The sequence below is a fragment of the Papio anubis genome, chromosome 16, assembly GCF_008728515.1.
Source record: "Papio anubis isolate 15944 chromosome 16, Panubis1.0, whole genome shotgun sequence".
Classification (NCBI taxonomy): domain Eukaryota; kingdom Metazoa; phylum Chordata; class Mammalia; order Primates; family Cercopithecidae; genus Papio; species Papio anubis.
In genome coordinates this window covers 52,642,417-52,662,978 of record NC_044991.1, presented here as the reverse complement: position 1 = coordinate 52,662,978, position 20,562 = coordinate 52,642,417, and the positions used below count along the sequence as shown (strand labels likewise).

Sequence of the window (20,562 nt, the reverse complement as noted above, 5' to 3'; positions counted from 1 at the left end):
GAAGCCTAGCAGATGCCAGCGCCATACTTGTACAGCCTGCAGAACTATGAGCCAATTAAACCTCTTTTCTGTATAAATTACTCAATCTCGGGTATTTATTTATAGCAACACAAGAACGGACTAATACAATATTATTTTTTCATCCTAAGTTTTTGAAATCTGGTGTGATTTTCTGCTTATGGATCCATTCAGACTGGCTACATTCCAAGTGCCCAATGCTACACATGGCTAGTGGCTGACTGCTGTAGTGGAGAGTACAGATCTAGATGCACTAGATGCATTATGTTGCTCAAATCACTCTTTCTTTCTTTCTTTCTTTTCTTTCTTTCTTTCTTTTTCTTTCTTTCTTTTTTCTTTCTTTCTTCTTTCTCTTTCTCTCTCTCTCTCTCCTTCCTCCCTCCCTCCCTCCCTCCCTCCCTCCCTCCCTTCCTTCCTTCCTTCTTTCTTTCTTTCTTTCTTTTGTTTTTGAGACAGAGTATTGCCCTGTCACCCAGGCTGGAGTGCAGTGGTGTGATCTGCAAGCTCCACCTCCTGGGTTCAAGAGAGTATCCTGCCTCAGCCTCCTGAGTAGCTGGGATTACAGGTATATGCCACCATGCCCAGCTAACTTTTGTATTTTTAGTAGAGATGGGGTTTTTCCATGTTGGCCAGGCTAGTCTCTAACTCCTGACCTCAAGTGATCTGCGTGCCTCAGCCTCCCAAAGTGCTGGGATTATAGGCGTGAACCACTGCATCTGGCCTCAAATCACTTTCTTTAGACTGTGTAGACTTCCTTACTTTTATTGCTATTATAAAGTTCTTTTTTTTAATCCTTGAACTATGTCAGTCTTTAGGAAATATCCCCGAGTAGTATGTGTGTTGGGACTAGAGAGGAGTTTGGCTACTCATACTTTTAACTTTTGTTGCTTATGTTTCTCATTCGGAAGTGGTTAACCTTTGTTTCATTCATTCATTTATTCATTCCACAAATGTACCAAGTTCCTGGGCTCTGGAATTATTAAACATACAGGAAAGAGGTCTATTGTGTATTAAAGGTTTATTATGCCTATGAAAATAAAACTCATCAAATAAAAACATCCAAATTTTTAAATATGCTGGGTATCTGTGTTAGGCCAAATATGCCACTGTGTTAGGCCCTGGGGAAACAGCAGGTAACAAGAGAGACAAAAATCCTTGAGTAGGAGAAGTTAGAAAATAAACAAATTGGCCGGGCACAGTGGCTCATGCCTGTAATCCCAGCACTTTGGGAGGCTGAGGCAGGTGGATCACTTGAGGTCAGGAGTTCGAGACCAGCCTGGCCAACATGGCGAAACCCCGTCTTTACTAAAAATACAAAAAATTAGCCAGGTGTGGTGCTGGGTGCCTGTAGTCCCAGCTACTCAGGAGGCTGAGGCAGGAGAATGGCGTGAACCTGGGAGGCGGAGCTTGCAGCAAGCTGAGATGGAGCCACTGCACTCCAGCCTAAACAACAGAGCGAGACTCCATCTCAAAACTAAATAAATAAATAATAAACAAATCGTGTGTGTGTGTGTATTTAGGTGGTATTAGGTTTGTTGTTTTTCATTCAAGACTTTTTATTAGAATAGTCACAAGGCCACGGTTATCTGTTTTTTCCTTAATCTAAAGCTTTGACTGATTGGGTTGTTTAGGTGGCAGAGTGATCCAAACTTTTATTACTCATGTAAAGTATACCCTCAGTAGTGTGGCCAGGGTTGGGCTGCTGTCATCTACTAACCTGCCCCTTAGTGTCAGAAAGTTTGCCTGGGGATTCCCTGGACTATGTCCCCTGCCTCTGTTGCTCAGGGTGATCTTTGATAAACACCCTAGCTGGCACGGCACTGCAACCACCTTTTATTTCCTTTTATTTGCCTGTTCATAGTAGCAAAGTCTTCACTTCTACTTCCTTTTTTTTTTTTTTTTTTTTTGAGATAAGGTCTGGCTCTGTCACCCAGTCTGTATTGCAATGGCGTGATCTCAGCTCACTGCAACCTCTGCCTCCCGGGTTCAAGCGATTCTCCTGCCTCAGCCTCCCAAGAAACTGAGATTACAGGCATATTCCAACACACCCGGCTAATTTTTGTATTTTTAGTAGAGACGGGGTTTCACCATGTTGGTCAGGCTTGTGTCAAACTGCTGACTTCCAGTGATCTGCCCACCTCGGCCTCCCAAAGTGTGGGGATTACAGGCACAAGTCACCGTGCCCGGCCTTATATTTTTTGGTATTTTTTTGATAGAGACAGGGTTTTACCATGTTGCCCAAGCTGGTCTCAAACTCCTGAGCTCAAGTGATTGTCCACCTTGGCCTCCCAAAGTTCTGGGATTACGGGTGTGAGCCACAGTGCCCAGCCTCCACTTCTGCTATGATAAAATTGCGTTCCTTGGTAGAAGCATTCCTCCTTAAGTTACTAAGGCTTCTAAACTAACAGCACACAGAAACCCAAGAAAGGCAATCAAACTATGAGTGGGACTCTAGATATTAGCTTTGTGAGAAATATAAGGCAGGGAAGGGAGATCGCGATAGCCAAGACTCAGGGGAGTGGGAGAAAGGTAATTTTTAAAAATTGTGATGAAATGCACATAACGTGAAGTCTTAATCATTTTGAAGCATATAGTTCTGTAGTACTAAGTTCATTTGTATTGTTGTCAGCCAGTCTCCAGAACTCATCATGTGAAACTGAAACTCTATACCCATTAAACACTAAATCTGCATTTTCACCTTTTCCCCTCTCCCCAGCTTCTGGTAACCACCATTTTACTTTCTGTCTCTATGACTTTTTTTTTTTTTCTTTTTAAGAGACAGGTCTTGTGCAGCCACCCAGGCTGGAGTCCAGTGGCAGTGGCGTGATCACAGTCCATTGCTGCCTTGATTTCCTGGACTCAAGTGATCCTCCCAGCTCAGCCTCCCAAGTAGCTAGGACTACAGGCATTCACCACCATGACAGCTAAATTTTTTATTTTTTTTGTAGAGGCAGGATCTTGCTATGTTGCCCAGGTTGGTCTCAAACTCCTGGCTTCAAGTGATCCTCCTGCCTTGGCCTCCTAAAGTGCTGGGATTACAGGTGTGAGCCACGGCACCCAACCCTGTCTCTATGAATCTGACCACTTTAGGTATCTCATCTAAGTGGAATCATACAGTATTTTCCTATTGTGACTGACTTATTTCACTTAGCATAATGTCCTCAGGGTTCATTCATGTTGTAGCATGTGTCAGAGTATCCTTTCTTTTTAAGGCTGAATAATACTTCATTGTGTGCACATACCTACACATTTTATTTTATTTTTGAGACAGAGTCTCGCTCTGTCACCTAGGCTGGAGTACAGGGGGATGATCTTGGCTCACAGCAACCTCCACCTCCCACATTCAAGAGATTCTTGTGCCTCAGCCACCTGAGTAACTGGGACTACAGGTGCATGTCACCACGCCTGGCTAATTTTTATATTTTTAGTAGATACAGGGTTTCACCATGTTGCCCAGGCTGGTCTTGAACTCCTGGGCTCAAGAGATCCACTTTCCTTGGCCCCTCAAAGTGCTGAGATTATAGACATGAGCCACCGCACCTGGCCTGCCAACTGCATTTTATTTATCCATTTATCTGTTGATAGCTGGGTTGCTTCTAACTCTTGGCTAGTGTGAATATGAGAAATGCAATTTGAAACAGTGTGCCCAGGAAAGGTGTGGTAGACTGAATTATTGTTCACCAATATTCTCTGCCTCTCCCTACAGGATAATCTTTCATCCTCATCCTTTTGAAATCAGGCTTGGCCATATGACTTCACGTTAGCCAGTGAAATATGAACAGAAGTAATAGAGCTTTCCCAGTCACTGCTGGCTTCCCCATACTCTTTCCTCTGCTACAGTCACTAGGCAATGTTGAGATAGTAGCTGCTCTGTTGGTCTGGGTTCTGGAGTGAGGGTGAGGATGAACAGATCTACTTATATATGTGTATACTTGTAGTATGACACAGATCTCTGGGTATTGAGAAGTAACCCTTTGCTGTTTAATGCCCTTGAGATTTGGGGCTTACTTGTTAGGCAGCATAACCTGGCCCATTCTGACTGAGAAGCCCTCACTGAGAAAGTAACATCTGAGCAGAGACCTAGAGGAGGTGATATGTGGAGCAAGCATGTTCGATGGCAGAGCAACAGCAAGTGCAAAGATTCTAAAGAGAAGTTTGCTTCAAGGCTCAGGAAAGAAGCCAGATTTATGAAGGAGGCAGTGAAACAGACAGAGTGGTAGGTGCTAGTCAGACTTTCATGCAGCCCTTAGGGCTGGGCTGGAGGTGGGACTGAATTTTGTTCGCCCAATGATTCTGTTCCCTCCTCCTCTCCTCCATGGAGAGTGAAATGGATGGCTGTAGTGAGGGGGTAGAAGAAGGAATGAAGGAGAAAAAAGTGAGGTGTGGAGCAGGAAGATGCAGCCTAGCCCAGATCCATGGCCCGTGGCCCCTCGTATACTTAAAATGGTAGTGTCACCCATGAAGCCACCTTATCCAGGGCATGGTGAGGCTTCTGAAGTCTGACTTCTGTCATAAGATGAATAGTGCATCAAGAGTTGCTGATAAGTGATCATTGATGACCAGGACATCCCCCGCTACTTCCTGTTCACCTTGTTCTTTTCAAATGCCTGGGATTTAAAGAGAATTTTTCTTTTAATTTTATTTTTTAATTGGAAAAAGCATTTTATATTTACAGTTCAACTGATAATGCCAGTAGAGTGTATTACAGGATTTGTGGTTGCAAAAAGTTACGTAATTTAAGTTTACTGGTATTGCTACTCACCTAAGTGTAAACCAAATCTTATGTTCCCATTTGCAATTTAATTTGTAAATTAAAGTTTTGTTTGTTTTTGCTTTTTTTGTTTTTGTTTGTTTTGTTTTGTTTTTTTGTTTTTGTTTTTTTTCTTTTGAGACATCTGTCACCCAGGCTGGAGTGCAGTGGTGCAATCTTGGCTCACTGCAACCTCTGCCTCCTGGGTTCAAGTGATTCTCCTGCCTCCCAAGTAGCTGGGACTACAGGCGCCCACCACCACACGCAGCTGATTTTTGTATTTTTAGTAGAGACAGGGTTTCGCCATGTTGGCCAGGCTGGTCTCTTAACTCCTGACCTCAGGTGATCCACCCTCTTTGGCCTCCCAAAGTGCTGAGCCACCACACCCGGCCAAATTAAAATGTTTTAAACATATAAGTCAATTATGAACATTAGTTTAAAGGGGACTCATGACTATTTTTAGAGCCACACAAGCCCAGGGAGCCTCCAACAGACCCACCAAGGAAGCGGGGCCTGGGAATTTAGGATTGTGTCATGCAGGGCCCTGAAAAAGGGACAGCTTCCCATCCAAGCAGCATAGAAGGAAACCGAATAAGCCACATACTCCTTCTTTCCTTAAATCCTGATACTTTTTCATTTTTAAAAACTTAAGTCTTGGCCAGGTGCTGTGTCTCACACCTATAATCCCAGCACTTCAGGAGGCTGAGGCGGGCAGATTACTTGAGCTAAGGAGTTTGAGACCAGACCAGCCTGGGCAATGTGGTGAAACCCTCTCCACAAAAAATACAAAAAAGTTAGCCGGATGTGGTGGCGTGCACCTGTAGACCCAGCTACTCTAGACTGAGGTGGGAGGACCGCCTGAGCCCAGGAGGCGGGCTCAGGCGGTGAGTTCTGGTTGCGCCATGGCACTCCAACCTGGGGGCAACGAGCAAAACCCTATCTAAAAAAAAAAAAAAAATCCAGGTGCCCTGGCTCACGCCTGTAATTCTAACACTTTGGGAGGCCAAGGCAGGTGGATCACAAGGTCATGAGATCGAGACCATCCTGGCTAACACAGTGAAACCCTGTCTCTACTGAAAATACAAAAAATTAGCCAGGCTTGGTGGCAGGTGCCTGTAGTCCCAGCTAGCCAGGAGGCTGAGGCAGGAGAATCGCTTGAACCCTGGAGGCAGAGGTTGCAGTGAGCCAAGATCGCACCACTGCACTCCAGCCTAGGCGACAGAGTGAGATTCCATCTCAAAACAAAACAAAACAAAACAAAAAAAAGTCTTGGATTTCTTTCAGCTCTGTAATATCCTTAAAACCATACATATGGCCTCTTAATCAGCAGTTGCTAGTAAAAGAAACTCTGGACAAATCAAGCAGCGTGGGTGGGTGGCTATTGATTCAGATGCATGCAGAAGGCAGAATTCTAAGTATCAAATCTATTTAGTAGAAACCTGTTACAGTTGAAAGCAAAAATGTTTCACAGAGATGAAACCCTGCTGTGCATTTATGAACCACAGAAATAGCCATGGAAAGTTCTCTGGAAGAATCCCTCATTAGATATCTGGGTTTCCAAAGGCTAATGGCATCTCTCGCAGAACACAACCATTAATCTCAAGTGCTCCATGCCAGTTGACTGTCTTCTGAATTCAAATAAGCACCTACAACTCCTAAAGGTGTAAAAATATTTTTAGGTGTATAACAATCTCAAGTATCAGGCTGAGCGTGGTGGCTCATGCCTATAATCCTAGCACTTTGGGAGGCCAAGGTGGGCAAATCACTGGAGGCCAGGAGTTCGAGACCAGCCTGACCAACATGGCAAAACCCCATCTCTACCAAAAATACAAAAAATTAGCCAGGCATAGTGGCATGCATCTGTGGTCCCAGCTACTCAGGAGGCTGAGGTGACAGGATCGTTTGAGCCCAGGAGGTGGAGGCTGCAGTGAGTTGAGATCATGCCACTGCACTCCATCTTGGGTAACAGAGTAAGACTTCACCTCAAAAGGAATCTGAAGTGTGTATATGTTATCTATTTTCTTGTTGGCAAAGAGAAAATTTAACAATTGGATGCATGCAAAAGCATTGTGATATCAAGCCCTGCCCTCCTCTTTTTCTTCTTCTAATTTCTAAAGAAATCCTACTCATGATGGAAAATATATTGAAATAAAAAGGGAAGTTCCATTCAATTTAAATAATACCAGAATTATTAGGACCAGGGCCAGTGGTTTTTCCCCTCAACCATTGTGGGGTAAAAAAGCCATCTCAAGGTTTGAGAAGGGTAAATGCGTAACTCGAATAGGTACCAGCAAGAAGGGTGCTGTGCAGGGAATGGGAACAGCAAAATCTCTTAGGGAGCTCAAGGCAAATCAAATATTATAGTGCAGCAGGATTCAACATTGAGTTCCCACTCCTTTCAAGATCCATCCTTTGAGCCAGGGGAGGGAAGAGAGGTGGGGGGACATTATTGGTATTTGGGAGAAGGACCATTCTTTGTCCTGTGCACTGTGGAATGTTTACATCCTTGACCCCACTCACTAAATGCAAGTAGCACTTTGCAATCCCTGACACAAAAGCATCCCTAGACTCTCCCTGAAGACACTGCTATCCCCCTTTGACAGTTCTACAAGGTTGGAATACACCAACAGAGAGAAGAAGGTGGGGTTTGAATGTAGCTGTGAGGATGCATCACTGAGCAGGAACTGACTAGTACCCATCTTTCTTTCCACACATGGGCACATCAGGAAAGGAAGAGCAATTAGCTCTATTTGCTGGCAAAGAAAAGGTGACATCCAAAAAGCTACAACAGCCTCATGATTAGAGAGGAGGCTTTATAGTTGGTAGCAAAGCAAATTTTAAAAGGAAATCAGAGACTGAAATGGACTTCAGTCAGTGTTCAAAAGAGCTGACATAGTAAATGACTCAACCTGTATGTCATTGGTCTTCTGAAGGGGAAGGGTTGTTTCTCTGGCAGAGTGCCTGACATGTGCATGAAAAATATAGGAGACAGGTAGCTTTTAGGCTCTTTTGTGGACACTGGATTTCAAAATTTTAAAATTAAATGAAACACAGATGAAAATTTAAAATCCTGCATATCGAAGCACACTGACCATTTACTTAATGGTCATTTAAGTAATGGCTTACTTAGTAAGTCATTAAGTAAGTAATGGAGTTACTTAAGACCATTTACTTAACAAGTATGTGCCATGTTGCTTGGCGTTTTCTGTATAAGTGGACAGTTTCGGGGGTTCAACTTTCCCAGTGTCACTGCTGGGGATCCCCTGCTCTCTCCCACCCACCCCATTGGCCCTTCCCAGTTTCTATCTTCCAGCCACTACCCCCCAACCCCTACCCAGGACAAGGTCATCTACGGGGAAGAAGGGAGGAAGGGAGGAAGGGACCCGTCATCCTGCCATCACGGGACCCCATTCCCTATCCTTCTCCCTTCAGCTTTCTAATAGCAACATGATTTGTTAGGCAACTACCCAAGCTAAGGCTTCTTATTTGGTTGCTTGATATTAAAGTAGGCCACCAAAGGAAGTTTTAACATCTGTCCCCACAGAGGTTTGTTTTAATTTTTTTACAACAATTTTTTAAAACAAAGAGCCCCTTTTCATGAATTATTTGAGATTTGCTCACCTGAAGGCCACCACTCCTGATTTTTCTACAAACAAGGACATTCTTTTCTAAAATACAATAAAATCATCAAAACCAAGAAATTAACAGTGATGCGTTACTACCGTCTAATCCTTAGACCCCATTCACAGCTCTCCAGTTGCCCCAGTAATGTGCTTTACAATGAAAAGATGCAGTTTAAAAAAATTTTTTTTGCGTTTGGCTGTCATGGCTGTTTTTAGCCTACTTCAGTCTGGGACAGTAGCTCAGTCCTTCCTTGGTTTTCACAAACTTAGCAGTTCTAAAGAGAACAGGCCAAGAACTCCTCTCCTGCTGCTTCTATGCCATCAGGACCGGAAAGAGACCAGCATCTGCCTCCCTCCCCTTCCACCCATCCTGGAGGCTTCAGTCTAGTGATACGGTTGTTGGGAAGAACTTGGGCAGAAGCTCTGGGCATAGCAAGGTCAAGAAAAGTTTCTTTACTATTCCTTAAAAAAAAAAAAAAAAAGAGGGGCCTGGGACATAGCTTTAAGCTTTCTGGAAACTAGTGTAGCGGAATACTACCCCTGCTATCGAATTCTTTACAAAGTGTAGTCTCTGTTTTGGGTCCCCCCCTGGCCACTCTGAGTTCTCTCTCTCCTTGAACCTCTAGGCTGGGTCTCAGGCTGCTGAAGAAAGGCCAGCTGGCAGAGGAGGAGAACTGGAAGCAGCCATGGAGAAATTTAGTTTCTATTTCTTCTTGCCACTTGGCCTGTGTTCATCAACCCTGCTTCTCTGTTGCCATGGTCCTTTCAGAATAAGATTGCAGGACACCTCCGAACAGGGAGCATGCACTCATTCTGGTACCCTTGCACTGCATGTCTCCACTGAGTCCACAGTGTCCCAGTTAATGTCACTACATCATTTCATATCTATGTACATGCTGTGACTGTATTTCAGTTGTGTAATGTCTGTAACAATGTCTCTTCTTCCTACTTAGGTTCCAAGTACCTTAGATGAGGGACATGGTCTTCGGCATCCATCTGTATATCTTCAACAACTTGTAATGAGTTGCGTTAATATCAGCTTTCTGTAAATATGTGTTGAATGGTTGAATGCTTGTCCATGTGTAGGCCTGCATGTGACTCAAAGAATACATGTCCATATTCTTTTAGAATGTGCTGATACTTTCGGATAATCTATTTCTCTGATCTTTATATTACCATAGACATTCTAGAAGAAAGATTTTTTAGTGAAATCCTCATTTTAAAGTTCAGAAAGTTGGAGCCCAGAAAGGTTGTATGACTTGTCCAAGGTGTCATTTCCAGCTAGTAGCAAAATTAGCACCCAAACCAAAATCCTACCTACTTTCCTAAAGCTCCACCCACTGCACCATGCACCTTCCTTCAGCATTGGCAAGTACAGATATGTGTATTATAGCTACTGATTGAGTTCGTAGGGGCAGGGAAATGTCAAAGCTAGTGATGCATAAAAGCTTATATCAGGGTCTGTCATGGAGGTCCAAGAGCAGGAGGTCCAAAAGCTTATATCAGGGTCTGTCATGGTCAGCTTCTGGTGAGGGCTCCTTTCCTGGCTTGCAGACAGCCACCTTCTCACTGTGTGCTCACATGGCTCTTCCTTAGTGCTTGCAAATAGAAATAAAAAAGAAATCTCCTCCTCCCTTCCTCCTTTTATAAGGTTACCAATCCTATCAGATTAGGATCCTACCTATAGACCTCATTTAACTTTAATTACCTCCTAAAAAGCCCTCTCTCCAAATATAGTCATGGTAGGGGTTACAGCTTCGACACGTGAATTTTGTGGGGACACAATTCAGTCCATAGCATAGTGATAGTGTAAATATTTTTAAACACCTTCGACATACTATATAATATGAAAATAGTTTTTGTAGTGTGACGGGTCCCCCACCAGGTTACTTAAGAGTATATGTCTGCTCCTTAAACCCTGAAGGCTGGGCAGTGAACCAAGGCCATGGTGCCCAGCTGAGGAGTAGCCGTCCTTGAAAACTCAGATATCCTGGAGAGAATCTGAGAACCTACCAAGGAAAACAGTCCCATCGTGCACACACACGGATCTCTGGAGCTATCCTGCTGCCATCCAGGAGTGCCCTGTTTATAAGTCCTAATAAACTCATCTACTCATCAAGCTGGACTTGCCCATGTTATTCTTTGGTCTTTCAGCACCTTCCCAGTTTGGGGGTGGGCACTACAGTCCCAAGTTTTTCCTGTAACAGCTGAGATCTATTGGTGACAAAGTTACAGGTACTACTATTAATACTGTGATTTGCTGCCTACATTCATCATGGGAGGAAATGCTTCATTTCAGGTTGTGGTTAGTGAAAGTAACTTCATACATTTGTATATTTTTTCCATCCAAGTTCACCAGCACCCTGAATTTCTATACAGGGACATCGGGCTAAGAATCCTTGGTCCACACAAGTAATATGTTCTTGTTGCGAGCAAGCAAGTGGCATAACCTCCGGATGGTGAGAACAGGTTTTGAAATCAGCTGATTCTTCCCATTGCCAGTTACTCAGGAGCAGTAAGCATGTGGAACTGAAAATAGACATCATCTGCTCCTGGCTTGCTTTCTGATATTTTTGATCGTGTGTTTGAGTATTGGAATATGTTTTGTCTTGCAGATACCAGTAACCTAAATACAGAACAAAATAACTCCTGGACCTCCGAGAACTTCTGGCTTGACCCTGCTGTGAAAGGCCAGTCAGAGAAGGAAGAGGATGATGAGCTTCGGAAATCCCTGGATAGATTCTATGAAATGTTTGGCCATCCACAGCCAGGCTCTGCGAACCCAGTCTCTGCGTCTGTCTGCAAGTGCCTGTCTCAGAAAATCACTCAACTAAGAGGCCAGGAGAGCCAAAAGTATGCTCTCCGCAGTTTTCAAATGGCCCGGGTCATCTTCAACCGGGACGGCTGCTCAGTCTTACAGAGGCATTCCAAGGACACCCACTTCTACCCACTGGAGGAAGGAAGTACATCTTTGAATGATGAAAAGCCAAACCCAGGACTGTCAAAAGATATTATTCATTTCCTCTTGCAGCAGAACGTAATGAAAGACCTGTAACTGGTGCCGGGCAGTGTGCAGGCTAGTAATGGAGGTGCTGCACCATGGCCAGCACTGTTGGTGGCCACCCAGATCCCCTAGGGTCTCTGGCCAGCTCTGTGTGCCCAATCCCAATTAAGTGCTTTGTGATTAAAGGCTGGCACCTGTGACCTGGTATTGGAGCCAGTCAGCCCATATGGAGAGCCAGCAGGGTCTGGGAGTTCTCTGTCCCCATGGTCACCCCACCCCCAACTCCCCTTGGCCAAGGCCACTGACTGACTGGGCTATGAGTCAAAAGCCCAGCTCCCTTGCCTCAAGGAAGGACATTCTCTGAGGCATAATTTATGCTCTAGAGCTCCCTTTCCTTGAGATCAGCCTGAGGCTGGGACATTACATGAAATCACACCCTTGCTGGGCTTAATCCCTTTCCCTATCCTCCTCCCATTTATTTACTGGTGTCTCTGGGAGCCTTTCCTGAATAAACCTCTTATATCTGAATCCTTGACTCAGAGTCTACTTCTGGGAGAATTCAACCTGAGAGAACATGCTTCTGTGAGATGAGGTTTTAGAAGGATACAAAGCTCTACACTGAATCAGGTATAAGAAATTATATCAAGTTGTAAAACTGAGACCATGTAAGTGAGAATACATGTCCTAAAATAATATAAAGATTGAAATACAGTTTAGAAAAGCATATCACATCTTGATCACACCCTTGCCTCCTCTCCAAAGCTAGAAATCCGTGTTTTATCATACTAACTGGGTGTGGAGGGAACATTTGGACAATCTAAAATAACAGCTAAAATTCACAATTTAAAAAAAAATCTCTTTGTCTCTTAGATTGCAAATGTGAAAGGTGAGAAGATAACAAACGTGCACCACCCACCACAGTATATGTAAGCACTATTATGATACGCTAGGCTGATGCCATGTGGCCTTGTCAAGTTGTAGTTGAAGAGAATAAATAATCCTTTGCCCAGGTGGGGCCCTACTTCCTCTTGTATTCTGCCTGCCTGCAACCTCTGTCACCTTGTGAACGATTGGCCCCTCACCCTTGCCCTGTCCTTGCCTCCAATACCCTGAGCTCCATTTGCAAAGGCTTGTCCAGAGCAGGACTTCTTGGCCACCTTGTCCCTGTCCTCCAGGCCTGAGCCCTTCCTCACCAGGGAGCTCTTTAAATAGCCAGTGCAGGTTTGCACTGGCAGATGCTCCACTCTGCAGGTCATGTCCTGAACCCCCATTTGAGACTCAGTTGGTAGAATTACATCACCTGGCACGGGGATCTCTGAAGCTGCAATTGGAAGCCTCATGCTAATCCCTACCTCAGCAGTGCTTTCAGCAAATTGCATTGGTAGAAAGGGTTATATTGCTTTTGGGTGGGGGGAAACAACAAAAGAAACTGGCAACCCTGAGCAATTAGATTTTGAGACACTTGAGGTGCAATTTAATTGGCCTAAGATTCCAAAAGCTTTCCAGAAAGCAGATTATGCGAATGGGTTGGCCTAAAAGTATACATTGAGAGTGAGTGTGCCATCTCAGGAAGGTCTCCCGGGGACTCCTTAATGGAGAGAGAAGCCTTTTAAAGGTTAGGAATGACACACTCACACTCAGACTTTCAGTGCTGGGGAGATTTAGTGTAAGAAACAGTGCTCCAGATTGAAGTGTAGGGGCATCCCCCGGAAGGAGACCCAAATGGTAGAAACAGGAAATGAATAGGTCTTTGAGAGACACTGGAGGAAACAAGACTTCAGGTTTTCCTCTGACAAGCAATCATCTGCTTCTTTCTCCGTGGGCGTTTCCTATTCAACTGGCCCTCAAATAATCATGAAGCCAAGGGGACTTATACTTGAAAACCTGACAATTAAATTTTAAGGTAGTTAGCTTTATTGTTTTTTAATGAGAAGCATATTAATAGATGTCCTTGATGAATGCTATCACTTTTAGTATGACTCAGTCACTGCAATGTTTGCACTTAGTCTCCATGGCTACCTGCAGGAGGAAACTGGATTATTTTATGTTGTTTTTAAAAGGACAAAAAATACAAGCCGTTTGAATCTTCATGTTGGGAAGCAGCAGCTTCTATTTGGCAATGAGATTTTAGTGTCAAACATTTCGTAACCTTTATTAATATGTGTGCCAAGGGTGCCCAGTGAGAGTTTAACCCCAAAAGTAGAGAATTTAGAAGTCTCAAAGCCAGAATCACCTTAGGTTTAAAAAGAGTGTGGTATGTGTTTACTTGCATCTGAATAAGTGTTTGTGACAGGTCAATACAAGATATTTGATTCCCTGCAAACTCACTGCTTAATTTGATCTCTGTGAGGTTAGGATGGCATTTTCCATTTATTTCTGTGAACCTTTAATAAAGACTAACAGATAAGGATATTGAGGCTTTGGCCTTTGGCATTATTGTCTAATTCTGCCCTACAGATAAATTCACCAACATTATACCATCTCATGAATGTCATGACTGGCCTGTGATATCATCTGTGGTCTGTTTCAGACCTGGGGCCCTTTTCAGGTCTTTGTGAGACATCAGAACTAAGAGTGCAGAAACATCAGAACCCTAAAGAAGAGAACTGCTACCAATGTCTTAAATTAGTGTGCTATTTCTCATTTCATTAGCCTATTTCTTTGCATAACCTATGTAAGAGCCCATGTAACAAATCTTATTACCAGTAATTAGCACAAAACAATAGAGCTATACTTTTTTTATTTTTAAATAATTTATTTTAAAAAATAGAGATGGGATCTTGCTATGGTGGCCAGGTTGATCTTGAGTTCTTGACCTCAAGCAGTCCTCCCACATCGGCCTCCCGAAGTGCTAGGATTACAGGTGTGAGCCACTGTGCCCGGCCAGTTTTTTTAACTTTTTAAAGCTTTTAAAACTTTTTATTGGATAATAATAATTACACAGAAACATGCATATATCATACAAGTGAACACCTTGATGATTTTCACAAACAACCGACCTGTGTAGCCAGCATCCTGATCAAGCAACAGACATTACCAACCAGCCCAGAACCCCTTTTAAGTAGAGAACTGATGAGAACAGTTTGCTCTGACCAGTGTTTCTCAAACTGCTGGTAGCACAAATAGTTTTAGATACTACAAGGAAAAACAATGTTTATTTTAATTGGTGATCTATTCAGTTTAAAATGTTAGAAAAATAGAACTACTACATCTGGTCCATGCTTTCAGATGTATTGCATAGAACAAATCTAATACAAGTATTTGAAATTTAAAACTGGACTGAATTAATTTAAAAATTAATAATAGTGCAGGTAACATATATGTCCAAATGTATAAAAGTGGTATACCTGAAAATGACTGAGGTTTGGAATTAAGTGGTGTATTAATCTGTTCTCATGTTGCTTATAAAGACATACCCGAGACTGGGCAATTTATAAAGGAAAGATGTTTAATTGACTCACAGTTCCACATGACTGGGAGGCCTCATAATCATGGCTGAAAACAAATGAGAAGCAAAGTCACGTCTTACATGGTGGCAGGCAAGAGAGCTTGTGTAGGAACTCACCTTTACAAAACCATCAGATCTTGCGAGACTTATTCACTATCATGAGAAGAGCATGAGAAAGACCCATCCCTGTGATTCAATTACCTCCCACATGGATCCTCCCATGACACATGGGAATTATGGGAGCCACAATTCAAGATGAGATGTGAGTGGATACACAGCCAAACCACATCAAGTGGGATAGGTGATCCATCATACCCCATTAGTCTCCACCATTGCTCTCCTGGAATACTGCAAGAAACTTCCTTCTGGTCAATCCATATCTACCTTTGCCTCTCTTTACCCTGGAACCATAAAGCAAATTCTTTTAAAAAGCTAAACATGCATGAATAGCCAAAAAATTTAAAAGAAGGAAGTAGCGTTCTCAAATGTGAAAACATTTTTATTTCTATAGTAATTAAAGCAGCAAAAAAGGCAGAGACAAATCAAAAGAAAAGCGTATAGTCCATAAATAGATATAAATGCCTATGGAAATTGAGTATATGGCGAAGGTGACATTGCAAACCCATAAGGAAAAGGTAGAGGTTTTAGCAATTGCTCTTAGACACTGGCTCCCCACACTGGGGGAGGGAGAGTGAAAAAAGCTGGATTCCCCACCTTATTTTTCATATCAAAATGAATATTAGATGGATTAAAGACTCAAAATAAGATAAAAATCACAAAAATGCTAGAATAAAACACAGGTGATATGGATATATAAATGGAGATATTTATGTATAGATATATTGGAACAGGGAAGATTTTTCTAAGACTGACACAAAACCTAAAAATCATAAAGGACAAATTTGATGAAAATGACTGCCTAGCCATACGCAAGATCAAAACTAGGAAAAATACTTAGAACACATCTGACAGAGAGAACTTTTTCAAGAAACAATTGTACAAATTATTAGAAAAACAACTAATGGAAACATTGACAAAGGACATGAACAGGTGGTTAAGAATATATATGTAAAAGTAAAAAACACCATAAAAGTTACAGATGACAATATACCTAAGTGTTTTTATAGCCCTGCATGAGAAAGGCCTTCCTAAAACAGATGGCAATGCAAAATAATAAAAGATTGACAGTTTTTTGTTTTTTGAGAAGGAGTTTCGCTCTTGCTGCCCAGGCTGGAGTGCAGTGGTGAGATCTCAGCTCACTGCAACCTCTGCCTCCCCAGGTTCAATTGATTCTCCTGTCTCAGCCTCCTGAGTAGTCGGGATTACAGGCACATACCACCACATCTGGCTAATTTTTGTTTTTTTTTTTTTAGTAGAGACAGGGTTTCCTCATATTGGTCAGGCTGGTCTTGAACTCCTGACCTCAGGTGATTCACCCGCCTCGACCTCCCAACATGCTGGGGTTGCACAAGCGTGAGCCACTGTGCCCGGCCAACAGTTTTAACTACATAAAAATTTTAGACTTATTTTTTTAAATAGATCAGGGTTTCACTGTGTTGCTCAGGCTGGTCTTGAACTCCTGGGCTCAAGTGATTCTCCTGCCTCAGCCTCCCCAGTGTTGGGATTACAGGTCTGAGCCACTGCACCTGGCCAAATGTGAAATTTAGAGTGAAAGATATCATAAATATGTGATAATAGCATTGTGGTTTTGTGAGAAGATATCCTTATTTCTTAGAAATGTATACTGAAATATTTAGAGCAAAATAACATCTGTAAATTACTTTAAATATATTTCAACAGAAACAAGATAAAGCAGATATGACAAAATGTTAACAAGTTATCACATCCAGATGACGAGTATATGAAGGGTCACTATTCTTTCCACTTTTCTACGTATGAAATTTTCAAACTATTTATTTAGAGACAAGGTCTCACTCTGTTGCCCAGACTGGAATGCAGTGGCATGATCACAGCTCACTACAGCCTTGATCTCAGGTCCAAGCAATCCTCCTGCCTCAGCCTCCCAAGTAGCTGGGACCACAACTGCATGCAACCATACCCTGCTAATTTTTTAATTTTTTTTTTTTTTTTTTAAATAGAGACAGGGTCTAGCTTTGTTGCCTTGGCTCATCTTGAACTCCTGGCCTCAAGTGATCATCCTGCTTTGGTCTCCCACAGTGCTGGGATTATAGGCATGTGCCTTTTGTCTCAAAATACTTGTTTATTCCTTTTCCCCTCTCCATTTCCATTCTCTCAGGTCAATTCACAGTGCATGGCTCTCTCTCACTTTGCTTTCTTTCTCTAGTGGAAAATCGCCCTCCCCGTGTATCTGAGAACTCAGTCCTCATGAGCTAGGTCACAGTCAGAGAAAGAACATATTAAGGCCATCTGAATGATGGCCCCTTTGGGATAGATGACTCTGTCTGCAAATGTGCTTGTGGACCAGACCAGGCCCGTTTGCTTGTTTAACACCCAAAGGCCTTATTCTCTCATTGCCTTTTTCTTAAATCCCTGAAAGCTGTGCATCAGAGATAGCAGTTTTACCAGCAACTGAACCAAGAGTTCTCCAAATCCTCCCAAGTGAATCCTTTCCATCTGCTGTCTCAGTAGGCAGTGCATTGACGAAGGCACACGGTTTAGCATTCCTGCCCTCTGTTATTTTCTCCTCTTCTTCCTTCAGCATTTGCAGCTGAATGTCAGATGCCTTAAGCACACATTATTATTTCATGAGAAGGTAATTCACGTGTATTCAAACTGTGGGACTTTTCTGGTTGCCCTTACAAGCTCCTCCTGGGATCCTGATTAATTATTGTCACATTGTTTCTCCAGAAGGCGTGAGGACCATTGGGATGTCAGGTGTGCAACTGTCAGTTGCTCTGGTTAGAATCCCTGGATGCAAAAATGCCTAACCCTGTCCTGATTTTGACATTATTTTCCCACTGTCTTATATCCTCAAGCCCTCCTTTTCACCATATATCTAAAGGTCTTCATTATTTTATTTTATTTTATTTTTATTTTATTTTATTTATTTATTTATTTTTTTGTGAGATCTGGTCGCTTTCCCTCACTACCTAGGCCTGCCTGGTCCGCTCACCTGCAAGCTCCACCTCGTTCACACCACCATTCTCCTGCCTCAGCCTCCCAGTAGCAGGGACTACAGGCTCGGCCACCTCGCCTTCAAGGTTTTTGTACCTTTTAGTAGAGACGGGTTTCACCGTTAGCCAGGATGGTCTCATCTCCTGACCTCGCGGATCCGCCTGGCTCCTCGGCCTCCCAAAGTGCTGGGATTACAGGCCTCCACTGCCGCCCACCATTAAAAAAAAAAAAAAAAAAAAATTGTATACACACACACACACACACACATCCATGCACTTACAAAAACTTGATTTAATCATGGTTTACTTCTGTTCAGCTTCTCCTGTCCCCTTTGGTCCCATCTTCTAGGCCCACAGCTAAGACACAAGAAGCTGCTGGAATTTGGAGACAGGGAAGACCTAGGTTGGGAATCTCTGGCTTAAACCAACAAGCATTTGGTAAAAATGCGAGGCAACTTCCAGTTTCAAGAGAAGATGATATAGACTCACTTTTGCTGGCTTCTTCTCTTTAAACACAACCAAGTACTATGGAAAGAATTCAGCAATCATAAAACGACTCTGAACAGCACAAAGAAGATAGACGGACTAGGGACTCAGGACTCGAAGAATAACACAACAGTTGGTTTTCTGGATTTTCTTTATCTTCCATATATCCTGGGCACCAGCCAGCTTGAAACCACAGACAGGTACAGGAGAGAGAAAGAGAGGAGAGGAGAGGAGAGGAGGGGAGGAGGGGGGGAGAGGAGAGGAAGAAGGGGGAAAGAAAGAAGGAAGGAAGGGAGGAAGGCAGGCAGGCAAGAGAGAGAGACAGACACGCACGCGTGCGCACACACACACAGAGGGAGAGAGAGAGGGGAGAGAGAGAGAGAGAGAGGTCTTCTCCCTTTGGCTAAGGGACCAGGAAGGGAGAACTCAGTGGGGAGATCCACACCCAGTGGCATGGTGGACCCAATCTGCTCACAGCACTAGCACCAGCAGAAATGAGTTTCCAACCACTCCCCTACTCCACAGCCACAGACAGCAGCAGGCCAGTATGCCTGCAGCAGTGGCAACAGAAGAATCCAAACGGGCCAACCCACTTCACATCCCATCCCCACCAGCAGCAGTGAGCTCAATCTGCCCGTATCAGTGGTAACAGTGAAACGCATGCAGGCCAGGTCATCTACTGCTCCACACCAGGTGACAGCAGTAGGCTCCTTCACTTGCACAAGCGGTGCCAGCAGGTCTGGTATCTTTCAGCCGTTCATGCAGAGGCAGAAGGTGACCTAGGGCATCCCCCACACCCACATAATGACACCAGTCAACCTAGAGAAGTGCCTCCTGTCTCTGTAGGCACCATATGTAGCAACCCAGTAGGAGCTTAAGCAGAGCCACAAGAACAAGGCAGACCAGAATAGCATTGCGAAGGCTCAGAAAACGCAACTGACATTAAAACTATAGCCCACAAAACGAGGCAAAACTGACACAATAAACCTAAACAGGGCGGCTCCCTGCTAAAATAGAAGCTTTATATAGAATCAAGAGTCTTGTAACATAACGTGCAAAATGTCCAGGATACAACTGAAAATGACTTGTCACAGCAAGAACCAGGAAAATCACAACTGGAGTGAGAAAAGGCAATCAGCGGACATTGACAGTGAGATGGATCAGATGGTGGAACTATCTGGCAAAGATTTTAAAACAACTACCATAACATAGTTTCAGTAAGTTATTATAAAATCCTTTGAAACATATGAAAAAATAGAAAACCTCAGCAAAGAAATAGAAGTTACCAAAAAAAACCAAATGGGAATCACAGAATTGAAACGTGCAGCAACAAAATTTTAAAACTCACTGGGCGGGCTCAATGGTAGCGTGGAGATGATAAAAGATAAAGTCACTGACCTTGAGGACAATTCCATTGAAATTTATTCAATTTGATCAACAGGGAGAAGAGAGATGAGGGGGAGGGGGAGAAGAAAGGAACTACGAGACAATAACAGAAGACCTAACATTCAGAGCCCCAGAAAGACTCCAGAAAGATTTGAGGGCTAAACAGGTATTCAAAATATAAGGCCTGGAAACTTCCCAAATTTGGTGAAAGACAGAAACCTACAGATTCACAAAGCTGAGTGAACCCAAAATAGGACCGATCAAAAGAAATCCTCACCAAAACACATTATAATTAAACTTCTGAAGCTCAAAGAAAAAAATCTTAAGAGCAACCAAGGAGGAATACATTATCTATAGGCAAACACCAATTTGAATGAGAACAGATTTTTCATCTGAAACCAGGGAGGCCAGAATGAAGTGGCTCAACATTTTTCAAGTGCTGGAAGAGAAGAACTGTCAACCATGAATTCTACATACAGTGAAACCGTATTTTAAGAATGAAGGAGAAATAAGAGAATGTGTGGCCGGCAGTCCTACGCTTAAAGAATGCCTAAAGGAAGCTCTCCAAACAGAAAAGAAATGCTAAAAGAAGGTTGGAAGTTCAGAAAAGAAAGAACAACACAAGGCACAAAAGAATATATAATAAACTATTCTTTTCCTTATGAGTTTCTTAACTCATATTTAACAGTTGAGGCAAAAATTATAACATCAATTGTGGTGCTTAATAGATGCAGAGGAAATACTCGAGGCAA

General features: G+C 43.0%; 1 protein-coding gene and 1 long non-coding RNA gene across 6 annotated transcripts in view; one reads left to right on the top strand and one right to left on the bottom strand.

The window, feature by feature from the left end:
• SHLD1 (shieldin complex subunit 1) overlaps positions 1-11,923 on the top strand; it is a 110,173-nt gene extending 98,250 nt beyond the window's left edge. For all 4 annotated transcript variants that reach the window (XM_017944983.3, XM_017944986.3, XM_017944984.3 and 1 more), the window contains one exon: positions 11,007-11,923. In XM_017944983.3, coding sequence (XP_017800472.1) covers positions 11,007-11,446 — 440 coding nt within the window. In that variant the 3' untranslated portion in view covers positions 11,447-11,923. The remainder of the gene's footprint in view (positions 1-11,006) is intronic.
• Positions 1-20,562, bottom strand: part of LOC103888094 — a 63,376-nt gene that overhangs the window by 25,996 nt on the left and 16,818 nt on the right. The gene's annotated exons all lie outside the window — the stretch shown is intronic.